Here is a 25744-nt window from a genome sequence, read left to right as displayed (position 1 = left end):
AGGTTACACTATTGACTATTAATTGTCAGAGGACTAATAATTTTGGCCTTGTCATTTTTGTTTTTTTCTTGTTTCAATTCAGTGCACCAGTAAAATGTCATAATCAAGCTTAGTAGAGATTTTGTCTTTGTTCTTTTGGAAGCAATTAAACTATAAACACTTTTGGTTATGGTCAAGGTTAAGGGTTTTGTTTGATTTTTTTTTTATTTCACATTTTATATGCCTTGTTACGTTTGTTAGATTAGCAATATGTATTTTCCGTTTTGTTTTTCAGGTAATATTTTCACTTTTTTAATTTTGCTATTCAAGTTCAACCATGTCTATCTGAAGTTTAAATTGTTTAAAAATAATATTATAGTTGTTGAAATGTTAATTTTGGTGTCAGTCGTTTCCTAACAGACCTATGCAATGCATTAATATCTCAACTGGGTATTAATCTTGACAGAATATAGAGTTTAAAAACCGGCGGTCGTTTCGACCACCCATGGTAGTATAGGAGTGAAATCCCAGTCGTTCTTAAAAATACGTTATAACACAGCATACTTTTAACTAGAGTGAGATTTTGATATGTTGTTATGAATTTGTTGTATGGTTATTTTCTACCCTGACCGCACGTCATTGTTCTCAACTCACCTCACATCAAGCCCTGACGTCTGTAAACTAATTTAAAACCTCAGACTTTAATAGCCTATTGCCTGTTTCAATGTTATTGTTTGTTTTGTGTATAGTTTTTGTTGGGTGTACAGTTGAAGTGTGTGTGTGTGTGTGTGTGTGTGTGTGTGTGTGTGTGTGTGTGTGTGTGTGTGTGTGTGTGTGTGTGTGTGTGTGTGTGTGTGTGTGTGTGTGCACGCTCTACTGATTCAGGACCCCAAGCTACAAAGTCTCTATTGATGCAGGGCCCCAAGCTCAGTCTCTTCTGATTTCTCTGTTGATGCAAGTGACCTGAAATAATCAGACTCAAGCAATTCGTATTATATGAGTGACTTAACTTTGTGTAGTATCACCATAACATCATCATACTTTCATAGTCTGCGACATAGACAGTATAAGAAACCTGGAGTCGAAGCAGAAGCCTTTTTCGGTTGCTAGGGACTCGTTTGAAGCGGAGCCATAGATATTACAAATATAAACGTACTAAATATGTCGGGGTGGTTTCTAAATATATCACAATGCCGGTTTGAAGAGTTTGCGCCTTATGTTGTAGCAATTAAGATGTTTACATTGTAGCGTTGAGAGTGCAACAAAGTCTGACATAGCGCAAGCTTGATGCTTATGATCAAATTCATTGTTTCATTGCATATAGTTAAACAAATGTGCTAGCTAGAACGCCCATACTGAATAATAATTAAACAGATAGTTTTACTAAAATATGTCCATATTTCACTAAATTATTTGCTCTGAAACAAACATTTATTTCCTGTTGGTAAGCCGTTGTAAGTGGGAAGAAGGCTTCGCAATATGTTTGCGATGCTGTGAGCTGCTATTCTCATCTGTTTGTTTTGTGAATCAACATTTTGTACTTTGTAGTCGCCATCCAATCCCATGCAGATTGGCGTAGCGTCGACTACCGTGTTGGGTATTTGCATTAGTTTTACATTTAACAATGTTTAGTATTGTTTACATAGCCTATCTGACAGGGCAGGGGGGGGGGCAATGGACTTGCATGCCCCGGGGCCCCCTGGTGGGTTAATCCGGCCGTGTGTGTCTGTGTGTGTGTGTGTGTGTGTGTGTGTGTGTGTGTGTGTGTGTGTGTGTGTGTGTGTGTGTGTGTGTGTGTGTGTGCCAGGCTATGCGATGTTGTTAATGTTCGTCTTGGTGTGTGTAACATTACTTCTGATGATGTATAAGCCTGTATGATTAAACTGTGGTGCACTCAAGCAAGTATAGTTGTAATGGCCTAGTTTGGTTAACATATTCGTTTCAGAACCTATTAAGTATGATTGGTCTTGGACGGGCTTGGCCCACCGGATTTTACTCTGTGCCCACCCACACTGATTTCTGCCTCTGCCACAGCACTACACCACTCACTAAGCCCATAAAAGGGATGTCTTAAGCTATAGCTTGATTGTTTTACAGCTTATCTATGTATACATATATGTGTCAACATGCAAATAAATGTGGAGAGCAAAAGTGGCAATGGGTGCGTGTTTTGATTCTGGGAGAGGAAGGGGGGGGGTCACCACAAATTCTCAGTAGCTGTGGCATTGAGTTTCATGTGTTTTTCACCATGAGGACTTCTCTCCTCCAGAATCTCTCACATAATGAGACTTAAGGACCAATGACAACAAGAGTCATATCAGTTTGAGCCACTGCTTTTGTCGGCTATGAGTCGCTGGTTGAATCTTTCGGGATGAGGCAATGTAAGAGAGAATGGAAAATGCTGTCAAAATGGACTTCCATTATTAAGGATTTTGACACAGGGATAACATGCTCAGACTAATCATGATCTCATGCATGTACTTATCATTTACGCCGATAGCTTGTATCTTGTCCACTCTGACAAAAAAAACCAAACAAACAAATAGGGTTGGCATTAAGTACAATTACAGATAACATACAATTTTGCTATCTTTTAAGTGATTGTAAACATCCGGGCTTAAAAAAATAGCACTTTTATTTCAAGTGGAAGCAGGTTACTACTGCCTTGCAGTGAACTTTGCCTAATTAAAGATCTGCTGTGTGGAGATAATCAAGAATCAAGAACGATTTGTCATTTCTATCATCTACTTGTGTACACAAAAGAAACGAAAGTTCGTTTCACCCAGCCGACGAGCAGTGCAACACAAAAGATAAAAACACATCCAAATTTCCCAAAACGGCACCACCAAAAGCATACGAAAACAGAGAGAACAAAGCAAAAAACAAAAAAAACCCACAAAGTTAACAACCCAGTCCAAAAATTCCACTGTCCAGAGAACCAAAGCCAGCCAGGATGACTGTCCGAACTGCCGGTCTGCATAGGCTAGCAGTTAGCTTAGCCTGCCCCGCGTCCTGTCAGACCGCCCTCGTGCCCCCCCCCCTCCAGCTCCAGGCAGGGCCGTGGTCCTTGGGCCCGTCGCCTACCGGACGCAGCAGTCCAGGCTCCCTCAGCCGATCCAGCGCTAGCTCTCCCAGCCAGACACCTTCGACACACCTCCCCGCACCCAATACGACAACGCAGACGCAAACAAAAACACTGCACAGTGGACGCTAGGCGAGGCCGCCACCAGACCGCCTCGGTGTTTCCTCTCGGGCGCAGCTCCAAGTAGGGCTGTGGGCCCAGGGGCCACAGGACGGAGCAGCCCTCTCAGCCGATCCAACACCAGCTCTCCCAGCCATCAAACGAAAAAAAAAATCGAAAATTAAAATAAAATCTTAACACGATGACACAAACTTAGACGTAGACACAGACAAATGCACTGTATAATCGGTACTGGGTGAAGCCGCTGCAAACGTGAGTTCGCACAGCCGTCTTCCCACACCGGAAGCCCAGATAATAAGGATATTGTAGCGAATCGGGGGACAACGCAACCACAGGGACTGCCGCGGCCGGGAAGCGAACCCGTATCGCCCGCACCACAGGAGGCATCGCTAACCGCTCGACTAAAGGGTCAGACTCGAGAGCCAGCCGCCAGCGTGTCTCCTTATCCATGCACGTTACAATATATTTAGTCTCTGAAGTGTCATAAAATATCCCAATCAAAATCGTATCTACAGGCTTGTCTTACTTAGTATGGGGCTGGCAACAAAATTGTCTGATTCGCATTAATCATAATAGAACCTCAATGCTGAGGAGATCAGAGTAGTGATGGTCTATCACTGATGGGTGGTCACTTTAAACTGACCGGGGAGTGGAAAAAAATTCATGTTGAATGTCGTTGTACTAATGTAGACGACCTAGTTTTATGCTGCAACCAAATTGCCCTAAGGGAATAATTTTAAAGCGCTTCGAGTGGCTGTTGCAGCTCGAAAAGCGCCATTTAAAATGCATCTTGATTGACTTGTAGAGCAGCTCAAGCAGGAGTCGTGACAACTTTCTCTTCCGGCTACACAACGTGCACCATTTATTCCTTCCACCATTACAACAACAACAAAAACCCGCGCAGCGGAAGTGTGCCACTGTAAACCCGAACTGAGGAAACAGCAGCTGTAAACTAATGTTCCTACTAGCTCAATCAGGGGAATTATGTAGCCCCATAACCACTACAGACTGATGATTGATAGTTTACAAAATGGAATAAAAGTGCACATGGGTTTCCTTTAACATGCCCCCCCCTTTATTCCTGACCTGTTCAGACCTTTGCGCTGGTACATTCTGAAGTTTACTCTATATTACAAATGTCCCTGTTGGGTTGTAAGGATTTATCTGTGATCCACGGACCAGCTTGAGCAACCACCAGTCCAACACAAGAACTGCTACATTAGCTGTGCCGTTTACCGAGGTGCATGTAGAAAATGAGAATTTGGGGGAGCCGTTATTACGGTAAAACAAAAAATCCGAGCAATTACACTGTCCCGATTTGTTTAGATCTGCTCGGCAAACTGTCGTACGTCGCTTCCCTCCGTGTCTGCCACATGCACGCTTCCCAGCAGCTTTGAATAACGGTGTTTGGAGTTGACTGGCCTTCATATCAAAGCATCAATGGGTTCATGCGGGTGGGGACGTTGCGCGCTTTTTTTCGTGAGATTACGGCAAACCCGGTCGCCGTACGCGGTCCTCCTCTCATCAAGACCATGTGACGGCAAGCCGCATTTTCAACCAGACTTCGGCGACGTCTGGCAGCAGCGCCGATGAAAGTCCAGCAAGGCCCGGCCGTTCAGCATCAGCGGAGCGGGCTCCGCGTTCCTCCCGCCGCGACCCCGTCGGACCCCGGGATGGAGGACCGGCCGTCGGAGCTCACCCAAAACCCGCTGAAAAAGATCTGGATGCCGTACAAAAATGGCCTTCCCGAAAAGCACATACCTCAGAGAAAGGGTGCGTATCGCGACGTGGCAGACAGAACACGGCTTTTCCCCTCGTCGTTTTTTTTAAATTTGGCTTTTGTCGTTTTATTTGTCCGATGCGTTTTGATTTATTCACCATCGATACGAGTTTAAGCAATTCGCTAACACGCCATCGTTATCCCCCGCTGTAATAACCGCGCATGACCTTCCCTTCAGTTGTGCGGTGGTGGTGTCAAAAATGCAAACGGGTTCAAAAGGATGAAAACGACAGAGGAGTTTTATTATACGCATAATCTCATTTTTTTGTGCTGCAAGTCGTGTGAATTTATGTAACGAGCCGTTGCCAGGTTGTTGTTCATTGTAACTGAAGGCCTACCGCGTTAATGAGAATGGACTAGTAAGATGTTCAGCTCATTGTTAACTATGCCAGATCCGTTTGCACTTTGATGGTAAACAGGGATTCTATCCATGCAGTCATGTGAATGATTTGCCCTGTGGAATTACTGCATTTCGTCTTTTCATATCAGTGACGGTAGCGTTTTCTTTGTATGGTGTGTCTCGATAAGAGCCCGGCTGAAACGATGTTTTCTTTTCTACTATATAATTTAATAATATTATAATTATTGTATAATAATGGGCAACACCTACTCTACTTTGCAGTTGTGGAAAGGTTGGACACCAGTTAAGTGAATAGCTAGCGAACAAAGTGAGAAATCATTGTGTTACAGACTGAATTTCTACTTGACATTAAGTCATCAGTGGCTTTTTAGACCCAACCAAGATAAAAGCCCTGGATTTTTATGAATTGAATTATACACACACACACACACACAGTGTGTGTTTTGGTCCACCACATTCAAGATTCAAGATTAAAGATTCTTTATTTGTTACATCTCATTATACAAGTACAAGAGTAAAATTATTGTGTTTCAGCTCCTCAACACCGCAGCAACAATAGTAATATATAACAACAAAACAAAAAAGCAGTAATAATAATAAATAGCGTGTGATGTATGTAGAGTGGTGTGTGTGTGTGTGTGTGTAGGCCCAGCCTTAATAAATGTGCATATGTGTATGTAGTTGTTTGTATATTTGTTTGTGTATGCCAAGCTACGTCTGTGTGAGTGTGTTTGTGTGTAAACTGATGATCCGCTGAAGACCATAGGTCAGTACCAGTCTGTCCGGCACCAGGCTTAGTGTCTTCAATGTTCTTTGTTCAAAAGCCTGGTTGCTTGGTGGAAAAAGCTGTTCCGCAGCCTGAAGCATGAAGATCATCTAGGTTTTCTGTTTTTCTTTTTCTGAAAAACTGACCTGAATGTTGACTGAGAGATGTTGGTACTTATTGTTTGGTAAGAAAACAGACATGATAACGTGCCACCCATGAAACTGTCTGCTCTCTCACCTAGTCTACTGTGCTTGGTGTTGGATGTGCCACAATACAACTGGTTATAGAAGCTGGCTATTAGATTTCCAGATGTCACGTGTTTGAACTAAGGTGTTTTGAAACTCTGCAGTTATGTTCTGGTGACGCCATGACTTTTGCTCCATGGCCTGTTGTCTACACTCTCAATGTGGCGTGATGTGACTTCATGATAGATGGCACTATGTTTCATCAACACTGATATGGACAATCTTGTGTTAATATTAGATCTGAATTGTTCAACTCTTCAAATTATGTAATAAGCACAATTGTACAGGGCTGAAATTCCCTAAGAGGTGTGTACACTTTTAAGAAGTTATTTGCTGTATAAGTTTGATGGAAGCCTTGCCTTGCTTTTCCAATCTGTTAGCTTATGGCGGGGTTATGAAGCTGTTTGATTAATATCACACTACACTTAGGGATTATAGTTTGGACATCAGCACTTGCTTTCTCATCACCTTAGCACATATGCTTAATACAAAACTGAAACTATTCGTTTTTCCCTTTTTCCCCATCTCCAGTATGCATGACCAACTGTCCCACCCTGATAGTCACAGTGGGCCTGCCTGCCAGAGGAAAGACCTACATATCCAAGAAGTTGACCCGCTATCTCAACTGGATTGGAGTGCCCACCAGAGGTACTAGCTTGCAGATTTATGAACCTTGGCTATGAGCACTGAGTTGATTTCACTTAAATACGTTAGATATTATAGTCAAGAGTAACAAATAAAATCAAAGGGAAGGAGAGAATAGATCCTACAGCCCTAATAGATTTTATATCAGGACCTTGGATCCATTCTCTTGGGCCATTCATACACGTCTTTATAAGTATATATATATATAAGATAGATGTAGGAAAAAATCCTACATCTATCTTAATACTCTGCTCCTCATTTGTTGAGCACTCTTGATGGTTTCTGGGGGGAAAAACCGTTATGTGTGTGTGTGTGTGTGTGTGTGTTGATATCTGCGAGTTCTACCCCTCCATAAGCAAAGAGTTACTATCCAAAGCCATTGATTTTGCCGCTAAACACACAGTCATATCTGAACAAGACAGAGACACTGTATACCAGGCGAAGGAATCGCTTTTGTGCCATAATGGAAACCCATGGCAGAAAAAAGGTAATAGCAAATTTGATGTAACCATGGGCAGCTTCAACGGGGCAGAAATTTGTGAACTAATGGGAATATATTTGTTATCTCAATTACATGACCTAGACATCAATGTCGGACTCTATAGAGATGATGGGCTGGCAATTTGTAGCAAAACGCCAAGAGAGATTGAGCAAATTAAGAAAACAATATGCAAAATATTCTCAAAAAGTGGGCTAAAAATCACAATTGAAGCAAACAAAAAAACAAATTGACCTTCTGGACATCTCAATGGACCTTAGAAACAGCACATACAAGCCGTACATTAAGCCCAACAACACGCTGCAGTATGTCCATAGAGAAAGCAACCACCCACCCTCCATCTTGAAGAACATCTCAGAAAGCATTAATAGAAGACTCTCAAAATTATCATTTAATGAGTCCATCTTCAATGAAGCTATACCCCCATACCAAGATGTATTACAAAAGAACGGCTACAATTTTAAGCTCAAGTACAACCCTGCATTAAATACTGACTGCCAGCAAATCGACAAACGTAGAAGAGAATGAAACATCACCTGGTACAACCCACCCTACAGTGATACCGTGGCCACAAACATCGGTAAACAGTTTTTTGAACTTTTGGAGAAGTGCTTTACCCCGGACTATCAGCTGAGGAAAATGTTCAATAGGAACACCATCAAAATTAGTTACAGCTGCATGCCTAACATTCAACAAATAATATTGTCCCGCAACACAAGAATCATGAACAAATCAATGGCACCGTCATCACAATCGGACCCCCAGCTGCAACTGACGTGTGAACGACTCATGCCCCCTCGAAAGAAAATGCCAGAAGAAAGGAGTCAACTACCAAGCTACGGTGAAGAGAAATGATAATGGCAAAATAGAGACATACGTCGGTCTGACAGAGGGAACATTCATAAACAGGTTTAATGCACATGTGTTGGCTTTAGAAACAACAGTTTAAAGAATGTAACATCTTTAAGCCGTTATATTTGGTCACTGGTGGACAGAAACGTTAATTGTTCAACCACCTGGAAAATCCTCTCAAAGAACAAAGTGTATTCAACCAGTAGTAAAATTTGCAATCTATGTCTAACTGAAAAATGTTTTATCATTTGCAAACCACAAATGCCCACATTGAATAACAGGAATGAATGCATTGGCCAGCAGTTGCAGACATAGATATAAGCATCTATTTTGTAATTCTAAATAAATCATGCCAATAGACAAATACCCCCCCCCCCCATTGGACCGTTAGCGATCACGTGTTTTTGAATTTTTGGATGTCGCACCTCTCCCTTCTCCATTGGACGTTGTGCACGTGATGTGCATGGCGATGCAGTAAATGGTGTGTTCTTTCCCGTGTAGCTTAATTGACAGCTGATGATTGCTTATCACATGAAACAGGCTTGTACTGTTTCCATAAAGAATTTGCTTGACTCACTGGAATATATATATGTATATATAGCGTTTTTTTTTTTTCCGGAAACCTTCAATGGTGTGAAAGTGCTCAACAAATGGAGTGGAATATTACGATAGATGTAGGGGGGAAAAAAATTTAATGCATTTCCGTACAAGCTTGTTTCATGTGTCGTGCACTCATCAGCTGCCAATGTGTGTGTGTGTGTGTGTGTACATACAAGCTTGTTTCGTGCGTTTTATATATATATATATATATATATATATATACACACACACACGCACACACATTGGCAGCTGATGAGTGCGTGACGCACGAAATAAGCTTGTACGGAAATGCATTAAAGTTTTTTGCTCTTTTTTTCCTACATCTATCTTAATATATATATATACACACTATATGTACAAAAGTATTGGGACACCTGGCCATTACACTTACAGGAGCTTTTATGACATCCCATTCTCAATCCATAGGCATTAATATGGAGTTGGTCCCCACCTTTGCAGCTATAACTGCTTCCACTCTTCTGGGAAGGCTTTCCACAAGATTTTGGAGTGCGTCTGTGAGAACTTTTGCCCATTCATCCAGAAGAGCATTTGTGAGGTCAGGCACCGATGTTGGACAAGAAGACCTGGCTCGCAATCCCCATTCTAGTTCATCCCAAAGGTGTTTGAATGGGTTGAGGTCAGGGCTCTATGTGGGCCAGTCAAGTTCTTCCGCACAAAACTCACCCAACCATGTCTTAATGGACCCTGCTTTGTGCACTGGGACACAGTCATGCTGGAACAGAAAAGAGCCCTCCCCAAACTGTTCCCACAAAGTTGGAAGCATAGAATTGTCCAAAATGTCTTGGTATACTGAAGCATTAAGATTTCCCTTCACTGGAACTAAGGGGCCTATCCCAACCCCTGAAAAACAATCCCATACCATTATCCCCTCCACCAATCTTTACAGTTGGCACAATGCAGTCAGGCAGGTAACATTCTCCTGGCATCCGCCAAACCCAGACTCGTCCATCAGACTGCCAGGCAGAGAAGAGTGATTCGTCACTCCACAGAACACGTTTCCACTGCTCCAGTCCAGTGGCAGCGTGCTTTACACCACTCCATCCGACACTTGGCATTGTGCTTGGTGATGTAAGGCTTGCATGCAGCTGCTTGGCCATGGAAACCCATTCCATGAAGCTCCCGGCGCACAGTTTTTGTGCTGATGTTAATGCCAGAGGAAGTTTGGAATGCTGCAGTTATTGAGTCAACAGAGCGTTGGCGACTTTTATGCGCCTCAGGACTCGTTGACCCTGCTGTGTGACTTTACGTGGTCTGCCACTTCGTAGCTGAGTTGCTGTTGTTGCCAATAATACCACTAACGGTTGGCCATGGAATATCTAGTACGGAAGAAATTTCACGAACTGACTTACTGCAAAGGTGGCATCCTATGACAGTACCACGCTTGAATTCACTGAGCTCTTCAGAATGACCCATTCTTTCACAAATGTTTGTAAATACAGACTGCATGGCTAGCTGCTTGATTTTATATACCTGTGGCAATGGGTCTGAATGAAACACCTGAATTCAATGATTAAGAGGTGTGTCCCAATACTTTTGTACATATAGTGTGTGTGTGTGTGTATAATATATATATATATATATATATATAGCGCCATTCATGGACGAAAGGTGATCAAAGTCTTCCTCTCTCGCCCCCTTCCACATAGAGTTCAATGTAGGGCAGTACAGAAGAGAGTATGTGAAGATCTACAAATCCTTTGAGTTCTTCCGTCCAGACAACGAGGAGGGGTTGAAGATCAGACAGTAAGAGTCCCGAACTGGCAATTGTTGGATGTTAATTTGATCATCATGTGACTCGGCTGTTTTTTAATCCATTTCTCTTTCTGTCCTCTTCAGACAGTGTGCTTCTGCGGCACTGAATGATGTACGACAGTACCTCACAGATGAAGGAGGCCAAGTAGCGGTAGGTCAGATGACTCATATGGGCCAAACAGTGGAACACAATGTGACACTTAAAGGGAAAATTCACAGATTTTCATCCTTATGTCTGTCTGTCTGCAACAGGGATAGTGTATGAAAAACAGCTGCAATTGGTCATGATTGTTTCTGCATCGCTGGAGTGGCAGTGAAACCAAAATTATTTTTTTCCCAGCCACCAACTGACGTATCATGATGTCAGTTGGCGGCTGGAAAACCGAACAGACTAGCAGGGTTTCTAATACTCTAATGTACTCTAAAGATGCTTTTCAAAAAAACACATGCTCATTCTCTTGGCTAAGCTGTGTTTGCGATGGTGGAAATGACATCCCACAAACTAGTGCAGAGGATTTTATGGGCAATGATACAGAGGCTTATGTGCAATGCATTCTGGTACGTGTAGGCTCTGTGGGAAAAACTGAGCTGGAGAACATTGATTTCACAGTCAATATAGTACACAGTAAGGGCTTTATTGTTTAATCGATTACATTACTCATCAATACTTGTTGCACGTTCTTAAAACCATCGGTGAAACTTCCCTTTAATAGGCTGATTTATGGCAGTGTTAGGGAAAGGTGAATGCAGGTCTGAAAGAGCTCATAAAGTACAGTTAAAACACTGTGCTGACTGCTGTGCCATGTTTTGAAGACAGTGAGTGTTATTTCTTGTGGTGTTCAGGTTTTTGATGCAACAAATACTACCAGAGAGAGGAGGGAGACCATCATCCAGTTTGCTGAGCAGAACAGCTTTAAGGTTCAGTGTTGGCCCACAGCCCTCAGTGATGATATTACTTCAATTTTTGCCATTACAGGCAAGATATTTATGCTCTGCCCTCTTCCTTCAGGTGTTCTTTGTTGAGTCCGTTTGTGAAGACCCAGATGTCATTCAAGAAAACATAGTGGTGAGTGAGTGAGTGAGTGAATATATCTTGTTTATTCCAGGTGAAAGCTTGCTCCTCTGTAGGTTGTGCTGAATTCTCTTCTCAAATCTTTTCTGTAGCAAGTGAAGCTTGGCAGCCCTGACTACTCTAACTGTAACACAGAGGAGGCCGTGGAAGACTTCATGAAGAGGATAAAGTGCTATGAGAACTCATACGAGACTCTTGATGAAGTCCTGGACAGGTGAGGGGAAGTTTGAGGGTACAAGCATGTTCTCCAGCATGTAAAATGATGGGGGATGCGATTCCAGTCGATTTGGTTTGTTTCTCTTTGTTTTGTTTGCTTTGCGTAATCTTCCCATTGAGCTCAGTGAGGGAGTTTTCCCAGCATGTTGCAAGGCAGTCACAGGGTAATGGTTCTTTTCTTTTCATGACCTAGATCCCTAGTCCATCACAGAACCAACCAGGTACTTCACAATTCATTATTGGACTGGGAGACACATTTTGCTGTGAAGGACGTTTTCCTCAATTTTTTCACTTTTACAAGTCAAATTGAAGTAGAAGTAGACAACTTTTCAGCCCCCCCAGCGTTTCCAAGTGGTACTATTGTTTGCAATGCTGTCACAAAGACAACCAGATTGCTTTCCATTTATTAGCAGCCTGGCTACTGTCTAAAGCCAGAAACAATCTTAAGAATCCCAATTTGAACTAGAAACCCCGATCTCTGTGCAGTGATAAAGGCAGAGTAAAACAGCCGGTAGTATTTAATAAGTAGGCAGGCTGTGTTACTTGCTGATCAAGTAGAAATAATGCCAACTGAAAGTTGGTTTGGACCTCTCTCAAGTCCTGGAACTCTTTCCATCGAGTGAATGCCCATCTGAGGTTCACTCTCTTTTTATTTTGTCTTCTATCACTCTCCCTCTTTGCCTTCTTTGCCTCCTCTGTCAGCTGGGTTCTTTTTCATTTGCTGGGTAGTTTCCACAGTTACTTCTGTTATTCCACCATCCACCATTGCCTAGCCTGCTACTGGGTAGTTAACGCATTTCCTGTGCCGTAAATCGATTTGCCAGGAAAAATAGTACCCGGTGGCAGACAGAATTATATAGTGAAAGTGAGGCTTATAGAGAACCAATCTAAACACCAATGGTGTCATTATTCTATAGTCATTACACTGTGCAATCAAAATTTCATAATGATAAGTTAAAGCAAAAAAGTTGTCTACTTCCACTTTAAGTAATTTGTTTACACCATTACATCAGCCTTTTAATAGGTTTTCTGTGAATTGAATCAAATTCTCTCCCTTAAATACTCAACAAACTAAAAGTCAGCTTGGTCTCATACAATTTTTTTTCCTTTCCTCTCATAACTAGATTGATTATCTCTCCTAAATATACGGGATGGAAATTTTAGGCTTCCTACCTGAAATTAAATGCCTTGAGTGTCCTTACCTTTCCTCTCTCTATCTCAGGGATCTCTCCTACATTAAGATCATGGATGTTGGCCGGCGCTACCTGGTAAACCGTGTCTTGGATCACATTCAGAGCCGGATCGTCTATTACCTCATGAATATCCACATCACACCACGCTCCATCTACCTGTGTCGCCATGGCGAGAGTGATCTCAACGTCAAGGGGCGAATCGGGGGAGACTCCGGCCTCTCTGCCAGAGGCAAGGAGGTACAGTGAGCTCTTTTGGTTTTGAGGCAGAGGTCAAGGCATTTGGAAACTTGAGTCAAAAATGTATGTTATGCACAAGTTGCAAATTCAGTCTGTCCCTCCTAACCTGGGTTTGAATCAATTTAGAAGAGTAGGAGACACAGTCTTGTACCTCCTCAGTTTTGTATCTGTCTCGGCGTTTGCACAGTAACAGGAAAAGTGAATGCCCCACACTAGGGGTGTCACGGTCTCCAAATCCACGATTAGATTTTAAGGTCACAATTCGATTCAATTTCCATTTAAGCTTTTTTTTTTCAGCACTGGCGGCTATGTTAGACTATCGAGTCTTGATTTGTAAAGCTCAACAGAACATTGGTTTTATGCCCTGACAACTGTAATTTACATTTTCAAATTCTTTAAAAAGATAGACTACATGGTATTAAGTGTGATATAACCAGCATATTTCTTTTTGAATGAATCACACAAAGGCCATGTAGTCAAATTTAAATAATTTATTTAAAATGTAATAACAATAAATTATTTCACTGGTCAATTGGGAACCAAGTAGTTTTTTCTGTCAACGATGCGTTGACGTAATTCAGGAGGAAGGCAAAATGTTGCCACACCGGTGACTTCAGGGAAGCAGGAGGATTTTCCAGTTCTCTTGTTTCTCCATCATGTCTGACTCCGGCAGTGGTCATAGTGTCTTGAAAAGTGCAGCTGCAAGCTACCGGTAAGCTACTAAGCTACGCTGTGACGTCCTTGAAATGTTGTTTGTTTATTTCTCTTCGGACATGCGCAAGTAGGTGGGGATGGAGAGAGAGGAAAAAAAACTGGGAGGCTTGCCAATCCTGCTTTTGATTTTGAAGGTTGAACTCAAAAGCTCATTTTGATCAAGTGTTAGTTTAGAATTGAAATCGTGATACCCCTACTTCTCACCAGTGACTTATATGCGTTGTGGAACAAAACATTTTTTCACAGAGAGATGTGTTTACTTTTTTCCTGAGGTATTTACCATATCTTGTCCCCTTGTAGTTTGCTAAGTACCTGAGCCAGTTCATCCAGGAACAGGGCATCAGTGACCTGAAAGTGTGGACCAGCCAGATGAAGAGGACCATCCAGACGGCGGAGGCTCTTGGTGTGCCCTACGAACAGTGGAAAGTCCTCAATGAGATAGATGCGGTAAGAACTAGGCCCTCTGCTGTGCACTGCTATAGAGCCTTTTACAGTTGGTAAACAGTGTCACGTGATTTTGCTACCCAAATGCGTGCGCATACTATGCGTGATGTAGGTCATAAAAGGGTCTATTGAATGGTCTTTTCCCCGATGGAAGGTGGTAGAAATTAATACCTTTAGTTTTGCTAGACCTGTTCTGGCAACCCACAACACAACAAGATGACATTTTAAAAATTGTAAATATCAATCGATCAAAAATTTACTTGCACTCTGCATTGATTGGAGATGGGAGAAATTGCCTCTTTTGCTGCCAAAATGCGCGCGCATACTATGCGTGACATAGATCATAAAAGAGTCTATATTTAGCACACTGAAGTGCACTGGTGATGGGGTTTGAACTGTGTGTGTGTTTTTGTTCTCAGGGTGTATGTGAGGAAATGATGTATGAGGAAATCCAGGACCATTATCCCCTAGAGTTTGCCCTGAGGGACCAGGACAAATACCGCTACCGCTACCCCAAAGGAGAGGTCAGAGACTCAGTCATTCATTCTGAAGTTCTTTGCATTTAATTCCAATCTTACCAGAAAAAAAGGTTTTCGTACAATGCAATAACATGGTCTTATCGCTTGGCCGTACGTTCATGTGTTTTTTTGTCAAAATGTTTATGGACACGGTGTACCCCCTCTGTCTGAAATATGGCCATTTCTTGAAAGTGTGCTCATTTTTCTCTGCCTCCTTTTGTATAATGATAGGCTTTTGTACACATGCTCACACAGTTAAACTGTATCCTGGTGGATAATGGCCATTTACACTCTGCTAATGAGCCAAAGTTGGATAAAACCAGGTTACTAATAAACAAAGACTTCCCTCTTGGTTCTGTAACACACTCCGTGCGGAAAAATGTGGATACAGGCTGTTTACTGTGGGCCTGAACAGGCTGTGGTGTTTTTCCATTTTTAGTCTATCCCATTACCTCCACATTACTGTCATGCAAAGAGAAGGATATGGCCATTAGTTTCCATTATGCCTACTCACCACAGGCTACAGTCTTAAGCAGAGCTGATGTAGGGCTTCCTTGCCTTCTGTTAAACGCACTGTTGGGATAAACGTGTTTTTTTTTTTTTTTTTTTTTTTGCCTCATAATCACACACCTACATTACCTGAAATTGTTCTACATGACAAGTCATTAAAGTTTGATCCAGACAATTTTGTTTGACACATTGGATATAAGAAAAATATACCTAGAGATGTGAATTGAAATTTACCTTTTCACAATCCATGGCTGTCACAGTTATTAGTATTTTCTTTAAATGTAAATTTGTTTGCTCCCTCAACTCTTAATTGTTATAGTAATTATTGCTCAAGTATTGTAAGTACTCTCGTCGATAAAATCCTCCCTAATCAGCATCAGCATAGTTTTCCTGTCTCACTTATCTGACTGTACTCCACTCCTTCCTCAGTCCTATGAAGACCTGGTGCAGCGGTTGGAGCCGGTGATAATGGAGCTGGAGAGGCAGGAGAACGTGCTAGTCATCTGTCACCAGGCTGTCATGCGCTGCCTGCTTGCCTACTTCCTGGACAAGACTGCAGGTCAGTCCTTTTATTGTACCACTGGGATTCTGGGTGATTTGGGACTGAGCACAAGTGTTTCGCAATTGAGGCCATATATAGGCATGTAAGCAAAGAAATAAATCAATATAAAACTATCTCGTGACTTTTTTGTTATTCTGCTTTTCCACTATTCCAAGATTAGTTATCCAGTTGTTAGTGATATGTACATGAATTTATCTGTATTTGTCTTCACCAGACGAGCTGCCTTACCTCAAGTGCCCATTGCACACTGTGCTGAAGCTAACACCAGTGGCCTACGGTAAGATTGGCCCAACTATATCGCATATCTGTCACCAAGATATTCACGAATTTCCATTGAATCGGGCTAAATATTTTTTCTGCTGTCCCAAGTTGTTATGAGCTACCCTTGTGTTCTGTGTCCTCAGGCTGTAAGGTGGAGTCAATCAGCCTAAATGTGGATGCAGTCAACACTCACCGAGAAAAACCAGAGGTGTGCATAAAGAGACAGACACACACACACACACTGTACAAATGACCTATTTTGTAGAAGGTAAGGAGGCCATTTACCGGTATGCAGATAGGAGAAATTGATGCAGCTGAAACACATGGTCTCAGTTGCTCCTTTACACAGAAACGCAGCACTAATCCAGCTGCTTCTAATGTTTCTTATTTTCACACTTGCTCTGCTGAGATAAATGCTGCCAAGTGTTTCATTATTGTAGTGGGCCTGAGAGCTTGGAGAAAAGACAAACTGCTGTATGCTTATTAGAAATGTGTATTGAACTCTGAAAACTTGGGTTATGGTGGTGAATATCTTAACTGCACTGCAGACTTTGCGCTCACACAACAAGCCTCATAAGCAACAAAAGTAGCCGGCTGTCATTCATTTTCTATGAGAGCAGCTGGTGACAAGGAGCAGCCGTCATTGCGGCAGCGGTATAACATCAGCCCCTAGAGTGACGATACGAATTCAAGCTGAGGTTAACTTTATATAAATTAGTGAAGACATGCTGAAGCAGCAACCAGTTTGCAGACAGGGTTTTTGTCCCACTCAAAATCTCTACTACAAATTTGGTAGGCTATTGGGCACATGCTAACTTGATGTCTGCAGCACTGCTCGAATAATCCACTCCTCCTTGCCACAACTGCTTGGAGGGCTGACAGCAAGCAGCTACCTTCAAGAGCATGACTCTTTTTTTTGTGCAAGCATGGGTTAAGTGTTGAGGTGATGGATGTATGGATAGAACGTATGATTTATTTATGGTTTTGAAGATGAATACACACGATATTTTTGCCACTAAAGAGGCCTACTTTGTTTCTCAATCAAAGTTCCCTCCAAGAATAAGAAAAGTGTCATATCGGTGTTTGTTACAAGGAACCAAACGAATAGGGGGGTTCCTTCTAATTTCAAAGCTGTAGTAATAATCAGAATAATCAATATTAGTCCATTTAAATTGAGGACATTTTTGGCTTGTCTACAGCTTTCACAGTGACTGTTGAATTTTTGAATGACCAGTGAATTCTCCTTTGTTTTACTCTCACACAACTTCCTAACAAGAGACAGAGGGTATTTTCTCTGAAATTTAAACATCTGTGTTTTTTTTTATTATTATTGTATTTCACAGTGGCGCCCAATCAGGTCCACCTGTAATGCTGGTTTTCTATTCTGCGAGGTAGTTGATTACATTCACTGGTTGTCCCAGGTCTAAAATCTTCCTGGCTGGAGGCTTTAATAACTGGGACACAGGTGTTTTTGTATTAAACTACATGGTAGAATAGAAAACCAGAAGTACTGGTGGTATGAGCCCATTCTTATCCCACAGTGACATATATTGATACTTTTGCCAAAGCGTCAATACAGGAAATGCAAGGTACCCTTGGGCATCTATATGGAGATGCGCTAGGTAACGGGATTTACCAACCCTCCTAACCTTAACCCAAAACTTGACCACTACTCAACCTGTATGTCGGTGTCATGTAAAAAAGCTGTAAGCGGCCAGTACGTTTAAAATTGAAGTTTATTGAGCACCCAGTGTGATGCAGAACAGTACCTTGCACATCATGTATCGATTCTTTGGCTAAAGTGTCGATACAGGACGCTGTGGGATGAGCATACATTGGTGGTACCCTAGGACCGGATTGAGAACCACTGACGTATCACAAACCGTCTTTGTTGATTTACCTTCCCCCTCACAAAACCCTTGTGTATCAATCCCATGTGCTTCATCCCTCTTTTGTGTGTGTGCATGTGTGTTTATTTTTATCGCACAGAACGTAGAGGTGTCGCGGATGTCAGAGGATGCTTTGCTAACAGTGCCAGCTCACCAGTGACTGTCTCTGTCAGCCCCATGCTCTCCCTTACCTTACAGCGGCAGATACCTGCCTTAACCTCCCCCAGCTGTCAGCTCAGCCAGTCATCTGTCTTTCCTCTTCACCTTCCTCTGATCGGATCACTTGAGCCCCCCCCCCCGCCCCGCCCCCCACAGCTCATCTTATTTTTTAATTTTTTTTATTCTTTCAAGAATTTGGTAATATGATGCTAAATAACTGGAATCCAGTTTACACTGACTGTTTACTCTTAGGCACATGGTAATGGGTCGTGTTTGTTTTCTCATTTTCGGAGAATTCTGAAAAGCCAGTGAAGGTTGCATGACTCACTGCTGTGCTCTCAAATGTGAAGAAATGAAATTTTGGCACCTTCTATTGCACTACAGTTTAAAAGAAGTCGTTTATCTTTCTTAATAATTTTGTCTCTAGCGATGATTTCGGTGTTAGTCTTTCCTAGGATCTTGTGTACTTGGTATGTACTGTTAATAATAATGCTCACTAAGCTAAATCTGTTTGTCTTTGAATGTGTGGCATTGTGCAACATAAAACGAAGTCGTACATTTGCCACATTTTTTTTTTTTTGCACAAGAAAATCGGGTCTTTTCGTTCCTGAAATTGTAATTTTTCCCATAACATTTTTTATAATGTGTAGATTCTTCATATCATATCTCAGAAATAAGGGAAGTAATTTCTCTGTCTGCTGTCTCTGAATAAACTCAACTTGATCAGCTGTGCCACATTTCATGCATTCGTACTAGGGTTGTGTTGTGTTTTTATTTTGGTTAGAAATTGGAAACCGATTAGCGTTGTTTTGATTACTCAAGATAACATGAAACAACAGGATCCACGGCGTGCTGTAATGCTTAATCGCAGGAAATACTTTTCTAGGCTACTGGGATGAATATTTAGTCCCATGCATCTTGGGAGCTTAAAAGATCAGCTGCAAGATGAAATGTCCAGTAAGCTACCTTGTCTTTGCTTCACGTACCTACTTTAGTAGACTACACTGAGCACAGATTTTCGTCATTTATATGCAGAGACTCTGCTGACAAGTCTCTGGAGTCATCACATTAATCAAGGTGTGTTGGTCAGTGGTGATATATTTTTTTTTTAGACCAGCAGAAAAAAGGTTGTACTTGCCATTCATTTTGCAGCTAAAAAGTAATGATGACACCTGGCATTTTAATAGCTTGGTGTTTTGTTTTTAGCAAGTAGTGCTTTAATTATGAGCACGCAAACTTCAGCTGCATGGTTTGTATTGCTACATCGACCCATGTTCACCATCTTCAATCATGTTGTTGGGTACAGCATCGTTGATCCGGACAGCTGTTCCGCTCCAATTCATATTGCTGTCACACTGATGAGAGATCTGACAGGATGAATATATTATGAAGATGTCTCTTTTCTACTCATTTATCTCAAATGCATGTCAAATCATTTTTATTTTCCAGAAGCATGCATGTTATCCATGCAGTGCACATGTTGGAACGCCTGGAAAAAGGGATCTGACACTTCTGTTCCTCATTTCAGAATGTAAATGTCCATCGTACAACTGCAGATGCCTTGCAGACCGTCCCAGCTCACTCATGATCCGGCTGCTGAGCTCAAGCCCAATGGGGTTGAAGTTGGACACATCTCTCTCTACTTGCCTCTCAAAGAACCTTGTCGTGGTCTGTTCACCTTCCCCAGTCTGCACAACCCACTGACACTGGTGATTGGTTTATGGGGCTTCCTCTCACTTATGCCCCAAGCACACTTTTCTCTCGCTCTTGCTTGTCTGTAAGAAAGGACTCAGTACTGTGAATTATCCAGGAGATAAGCTGAACATAACGTGTATCGTATGTTTGGGCCTCGGAGTCTGTATTTGAAAGTTGCCTACTTCCTCAGAGCCAGTAGACTGCAAAGCTGATAGTCTGTTTGATAGAAGGAATACCGTCTTGCACAACAGGGTTTCAAACACGGCTCGTGATGTAATCCTTGCTTCTTGTTACTGTATTTTATTTGGTTTCACTGTGTTATTTGTGTATGGCAACAATACTGAGAGGTTACAGTAATTTATTTTTGTTCAGTATTAGCTGTGATTCTTTTAACAATCATCGTGATTAACTTTGACACGTTTGTGTCCCTGTATTGTCCAATCATTTTAAATGAAGATGCCGTTTAGTATGTGCAGTTTTAGTTTCAAACCTATATATGCTTACTATGAAGGTACTCCAGTTGTATTGACTGATTTGATTAATCAACGGTATAAAAGTTTGATTATCCCCTAGTGGCAATTATTGTGGTATAGCTGTTGTTCTTTTACATTGGTTTGTAAAATGGCTGTGATGTGCAGCTAATGAGTTGTGTGTCCTGTTCACGGTGACACGCTGTAGGGAAGATAATTAAAAATGTTAATCTTTCACACATGCATTCAATGAAAATGAAACATGCCCACGTTTTTTTATCAAGTTGTGAACACATCTGATTTCATGAATTTTTTTTGCAATGCTCAATAATTAAAATCAGTCGTTGCATGGGTCATTACTTCAAAATGTGTACCCCTGCCAAGCTGCAAGATAATAAAGATGTGTTATTTTTATACACAGATCTGTCCCTGTCTCCATTACTTTAGCTTTGATGTTTACATTTCAAATGCGATGTGAAAACCTCGAGTTAAAGGAAGAGAAATCATATTGGGATGCTGGTAATCTAATTGGTTTCTATACTGGTCGGTTAGATATGGGTGGTTTAATTGAACAAAAATCTCTCATCCACTTAAACCTGACACTAATCAAGACACTTGACCTCCAAACTGCATCCGCAAAAGTGGCCGACAATAAAGAGTGGTTGCACTATGAAATAACTTATGTCTGGGTTCACCATGTAAAGCTACAACCCCGTCATAACACCTGAAGTCTGAATAAGACTCAGATATGCAAAAGGGGTTAATCTCAACAGTGTAAAACTGCACAGAATGAGGACTTAACACCTCAGTCAAACGACACTGTAACACATACTGGACAAGGTAACAAAAAGGAAAGGGGAAAAAGGTGTAAACACTTAAGAGATTTATTGATTAGTAATTATTGTTTTGATACATGGTTTTTTGGTGGTTTCTTTAAGAGCACATATTTTATGTGAAATTGCTGTTTACGTTAATTTCCTCCCCTCAAACACGGATATCCTGAGGGATTAATAAAAAAAAAATTTTGTAATAAGAGGCAACATTGATAGACAGGCCAAAGGACAAAAAAAATGACAAACAGACAAACATACACAAAATGTATATAAAAAATACAGGCCATTTTATATGCTATAACACATCCTCAATGCCCTTGTATTCATGGATATCAACTTTTTTTAACACTTTTAAGGACCCGCCTTGATTTGGGGATTTGTTCTAGGTAGCAGAAAAATGAAACTATTTCATTATGTACAGTCATTGATATTCATGACTACAGGGAAATGCTCATGAGACAGGTGCAAACCACATTATTGACACATTGGTCATGCACTCCACTTCCCCTTGCTGATTGGCTGCTAACTCATAACTCTCCATCCTTGTGCTGCTTGGACCCGTTGAGCGTTCCCTTCTTGCTTGGAACCGTGGAAGGACACAGTGTCATCAAAACTGATGAGAAGAGAATATTTAACACATTTTTTCCCCTCCTGTACAAGAATTCCTCTCTTTCATTTTGAAAGACTCATCTACATTCCTGTAAACTAGGACAATGGTGCAGAATCTTGACTGTTCTACCTAGAAAACAATCATTGAACAGTAGAGATGAACGCAGCCACCAGAACATGCCTGCGGTTTTAATGGACCCGTCTGCAACCTAACCCGAAGTTGGGGCACGGATGTGGAGCCGGGACCTGCTATTTATATTCAAACTCCACTTTTTAATAAAAACTCTGAATTTTTCTTTTTCCCTGCTCACACATTTAGCCTGTTTTGTAAGCTTACAATAAACAATGCCCTAGGCTTAGGCTACTGGATATAATATTTGCTTAGTATTTGGGTATATTGATGAAACTCAGAATAACTATCCAGGCTTACTGTGTGTATGTGTGTTACGGACTGAACAGATCAGATGCACATTGACAGGCTATAGGGAGATTAACCCTACAATGAAAACAAGAATTGTCAAAGCTTACAGTAATGTTAATGGAAATTGCTTGTTGCCTAAACTGCGGGTGCAGTGTTTGCTCAGTGCGTAATAGATTTGAAATAAGTCAGTGCACATGTGGAATTGTGAATTATTGTGTAATCAAAACAGCCTAAAGGTGGAAAAGCCATCTCAGTCCACACAACGCATGGGTGTGCATGTATAGGCTAATTTGTCAGGTCTAAACAGGTCAAGATAGATTAGCCAAATGAAAACAGCTTAGGTACCTTAGGGACATTAAATGCAGATTTATTTAAACCCAAAATATATATATTCCTTTGCATAAACCTGACCCACCTCAACTTCACCAACAACAATTTTTTGACCCACACCCATGGGTGCCACATGTAAAAACCACAGGTCTCACTAACTTTGAGTCAACCCGGGCATCACAAGTGAACAGATGGTATATTATCTTTCAAAGTTATATACAAGAGAAGACTGTTAAACATATACTTTTACTGGTAGTGACACTTACAACACTATTGAATACTTTAAAGTACCAAAATGACAGCATACAATGTAGATTTAAAGTTAACATTGTGAATAGGTATGCAAGTATGTAATACAGACTAGAGCAATCAGACCAAGAGAAGAAATATCTTACGTTCTTGAGGAATTCCTCAGCAACAATGCGGGCCCTGGCATTGACCGACAGTTTCATCTCGCTGATCTCCTTGTCAATCTCCTCCATAAAGTTGATGACGAAGTCCACCAGCTTGTGTTTATACATCTGCTCCGTGTGGAAGTTAGTTATCAGAAAGCTAATGTCATAGCCCTGAATTGCAGGAGAAAAGAAAAAAGAAGAGGAATCGATGAGTTACTGATGAGGAACAACTGCCATGTGAAAAGTTTAATAAGAAAATATCAGTTTTTGTATACATTCTTTTGATATCTGCATTTGATTATAAAAAGATTAAGGGGTGGTAAATGTTAGATTGTACATTTTAATTATGCAATTACTGTACATTTTAATGCAATAACTTTAGTATAAATGTCAAATTTACTGTTTTGTAGATGTACTAACTTGTGAGACAAATTTATTTCTAACATGGTTTCTTTATGGTGACTGTGGGCTGGATGTGTCTATGGCATGAAACTTTAAAATAAACCCTTCTTCCTTTTTCTTATATTTCCCTTTGCACATGGGTTCCTTTCAAGTTGATCTCAATCTAAAAAAATGTACCTTACAGACCATGACCATTCCCCCCCTTCATTTTCACCCACCTCAACCGGTTTCCTTCTCAAAATGAAGAAGTTCTCTGCTCTCATCATCATGAAGCGCATGAACTTGTGGCACAGAATCTTCTCAATCTCATCAGCCTAAAGCATCCAACAGTCAGTTTTAACACACTCAATGCAACTCCGATTTAGCTATCAAATTCAGTAGAATGCACAGAGCGTCTTTTTCTCTGACCTGCTTGACAGCAATGCTGACTCGGACAGAGTTGATGGATCCCTCGATAAGAACCTTCTCCTTGTCATTGCGGCTGATTACCACAGGCTGAAGCAAGAGCTCCTTACTGCTCCTGTAACAAAGAATAATCAATTAGCTACGATAAAAAAAAAAACAAGAGGCCATTTCAGTGTTAGACTTGTGTTATCAAATTAGAAAACATCACGGATATGTTCTAAACTCTTAATGGCCTGATTTTTTATTAAAATGCAATTATGAACATAAAGGTTTGCAGCATCAAGCGTCCCCCCCCAAAAAAAAATTAATATCACGGAATGACAAAGCTGTTAGAAAAGCTCAACCGAAAGTAAAAACAACTCGTGTTTTCCATGCAATTGGAGGGCTCCAACATAGGGACCTCCTTAAGTCCCTGGCCCCCGAATTGAATTCTCTCTTGCAGTCTTGCCCATGCTTGCCTGTGTGTTTTCACAATTTGGTGTCCTAATGCATGAATGCATGGCTGAACAAGCCCACACTTGTGCGAGGATAGTTAAATATCAGCAAGGCAAAGAGGACAAGCAGTGATAGTGCAATTCTGCCTCATCCCCTTCCCCACACCTCAAAAAACAAAAAACAAAAACAAACAAACAAACAAAAAATATAACCCAAACCTACCTGACCTCCACCTCCGGTTTGTTATGACGCTCCACCACCTGAGAGGAGAAGTTTTCCAGACAGAGGGCTGCCTGCAAAGTGGCCCTCACAGCGTTCAGGTAGGGACGCAGTGTCGCTGTCTGTGGAATAATTTGCAAATAATCACACTCTTGGTTTCGGTGCAGAAGAAATTATATACGATTACATTACATGAAGCACAGTCTTAAGAACAAGTTGCAAAAGCAAAGTGACAACGCTCCCGTTCAAGGCGATCTCATTGGTAAGAGTTCGCTTGGGAAGTTCAATTTAACCGATATTCCTACTAACCCCCTAAACCACGTTTTAACAGCTAAGTGGTAACAATCATGATTTGGAAGTTAAACATCAGGCCAAGAGGTCAAGACAACACCAGCCCGATCAACTAAGATGAGTTTTTGAAAGCTATATCGAGGATCACCGCCCCTGCCGTTGCAAATCGATCAAAAAATAACCCCTCTATAAGAACATGTTTATTAGCTATGTAGGCATGAGAGCCAAAATTAAGGTTAAACGGGAGTATAAGTAAGTAAAAATATATCTTTACTGAGGTTGAATTACCATTTCTTCGCTCCAGAAGGCGGAAGTTCCTTTGCCACGCCTGAGATTCCTCTTCCGTAAATCTTACACCGCCGAGTTAAAATGTGGTGCGCTCGATTTATATGAACTTCTTTTTTTTAAAGCAGGTCGACCCTCGGGTGGTGTCTCTCCCTGCTTAACGTTGATAACTCCACCCATCGAAGTTACACAGAGTCACAAAACATGCACGCCCCCGGGATGCGTCAACCGTGAGCTGTTAAGGGGATACTTATTACACCTGCGATGTTTAACTCATTGATCAAATGGACAAATTACAATGTTTTACGAAATCGAAATAGGTTTCCATACTTTTCTCACAATCAAATTATCGATGAATCACCAAGTTTGCCTCCGAGTAGCTATTTGGTTACCGCCTTACTCAATATGGTTGGTTCCGAAGATACCATTCCGACAATAGGTGTATCGATGTCATTTATGTAGAATTGATTTGTTTTT

At 41.3% G+C, this 25744-nt stretch overlaps 2 protein-coding genes across 5 annotated transcripts in view; one reads left to right on the top strand and one right to left on the bottom strand.

Moving 5' to 3' along the window:
* The window catches only part of LOC130106666 (6-phosphofructo-2-kinase/fructose-2,6-bisphosphatase 4-like), a 29451-nt gene extending 8389 nt beyond the window's left edge, over positions 1 to 21062 (top strand). The window contains exons 1-14 of one of the 4 annotated variants that reach the window (XM_056272869.1): positions 4756 to 4954; positions 6865 to 6981; positions 10597 to 10693; positions 10787 to 10853; positions 11546 to 11620; positions 11712 to 11768; positions 11867 to 11988; positions 13213 to 13420; positions 14435 to 14581; positions 14998 to 15102; positions 16036 to 16165; positions 16383 to 16445; positions 16573 to 16637; positions 20006 to 21062. In XM_056272869.1, coding sequence (XP_056128844.1) covers positions 4771 to 4954; positions 6865 to 6981; positions 10597 to 10693; positions 10787 to 10853; positions 11546 to 11620; positions 11712 to 11768; positions 11867 to 11988; positions 13213 to 13420; positions 14435 to 14581; positions 14998 to 15102; positions 16036 to 16165; positions 16383 to 16445; positions 16573 to 16637; positions 20006 to 20065 — 1497 coding nt within the window. In that variant the 5' untranslated portion in view covers positions 4756 to 4770 and the 3' untranslated portion in view covers positions 20066 to 21062. Of the gene's footprint in view, positions 1 to 4755; positions 4955 to 6864; positions 6982 to 10596; positions 10694 to 10786; positions 10854 to 11545; positions 11621 to 11711; positions 11769 to 11866; positions 11989 to 13212; positions 13421 to 14434; positions 14582 to 14997; positions 15103 to 16035; positions 16166 to 16382; positions 16446 to 16572; positions 16638 to 18418; positions 19102 to 20005 lie in introns of those variants that run through there. The other 3 variants (XM_056272868.1, XM_056272867.1, XM_056272866.1) reach the window with 3 other exon arrangements.
* A 448-nt stretch (positions 21063 to 21510) lies between these two features.
* LOC130107163 (actin-related protein 2/3 complex subunit 4-like) lies at positions 21511 to 25370 on the bottom strand. Its single transcript, XM_056273607.1, has 6 exons — positions 25271 to 25370; positions 24695 to 24813; positions 24041 to 24152; positions 23851 to 23946; positions 23231 to 23401; positions 21511 to 22088 (listed from the first exon to the last, which is right to left on the bottom strand). The coding sequence occupies exons 1-6, from the start codon at positions 25271 to 25273 to the stop codon at positions 22083 to 22085; spliced, it is 507 nt and encodes a 168-aa protein (XP_056129582.1). The 5' UTR covers positions 25274 to 25370; the 3' UTR covers positions 21511 to 22082.
* Between the last annotated feature and the right edge of the window lie 374 nt (positions 25371 to 25744).

The sequence above is a fragment of the Lampris incognitus genome, chromosome 2 (genome assembly GCF_029633865.1).
Source record: "Lampris incognitus isolate fLamInc1 chromosome 2, fLamInc1.hap2, whole genome shotgun sequence".
Classification (NCBI taxonomy): Eukaryota; Metazoa; Chordata; class Actinopteri; order Lampriformes; family Lampridae; genus Lampris; species Lampris incognitus.
This window is presented reverse-complemented; position numbering and strand designations above follow the sequence as displayed.

What these genes read in the sequence shown, in the direction of transcription:
- LOC130107163 (XM_056273607.1), bottom strand. An exon ending in TCAGCATTGCTGTCAAGCAG is followed by an intron (nt 23,947 to 24,040) that starts GTCAGAGAAAAA and finishes TGGATGCTTTAG; the next exon opens with GCTGATGAGATTGAGAAGAT. An exon ending in TGAGAAGGAAACCGGTTGAG is followed by an intron (nt 23,402 to 23,850) that starts GTGGGTGAAAAT and finishes CCTGCAATTCAG; the next exon opens with GGCTATGACATTAGCTTTCT.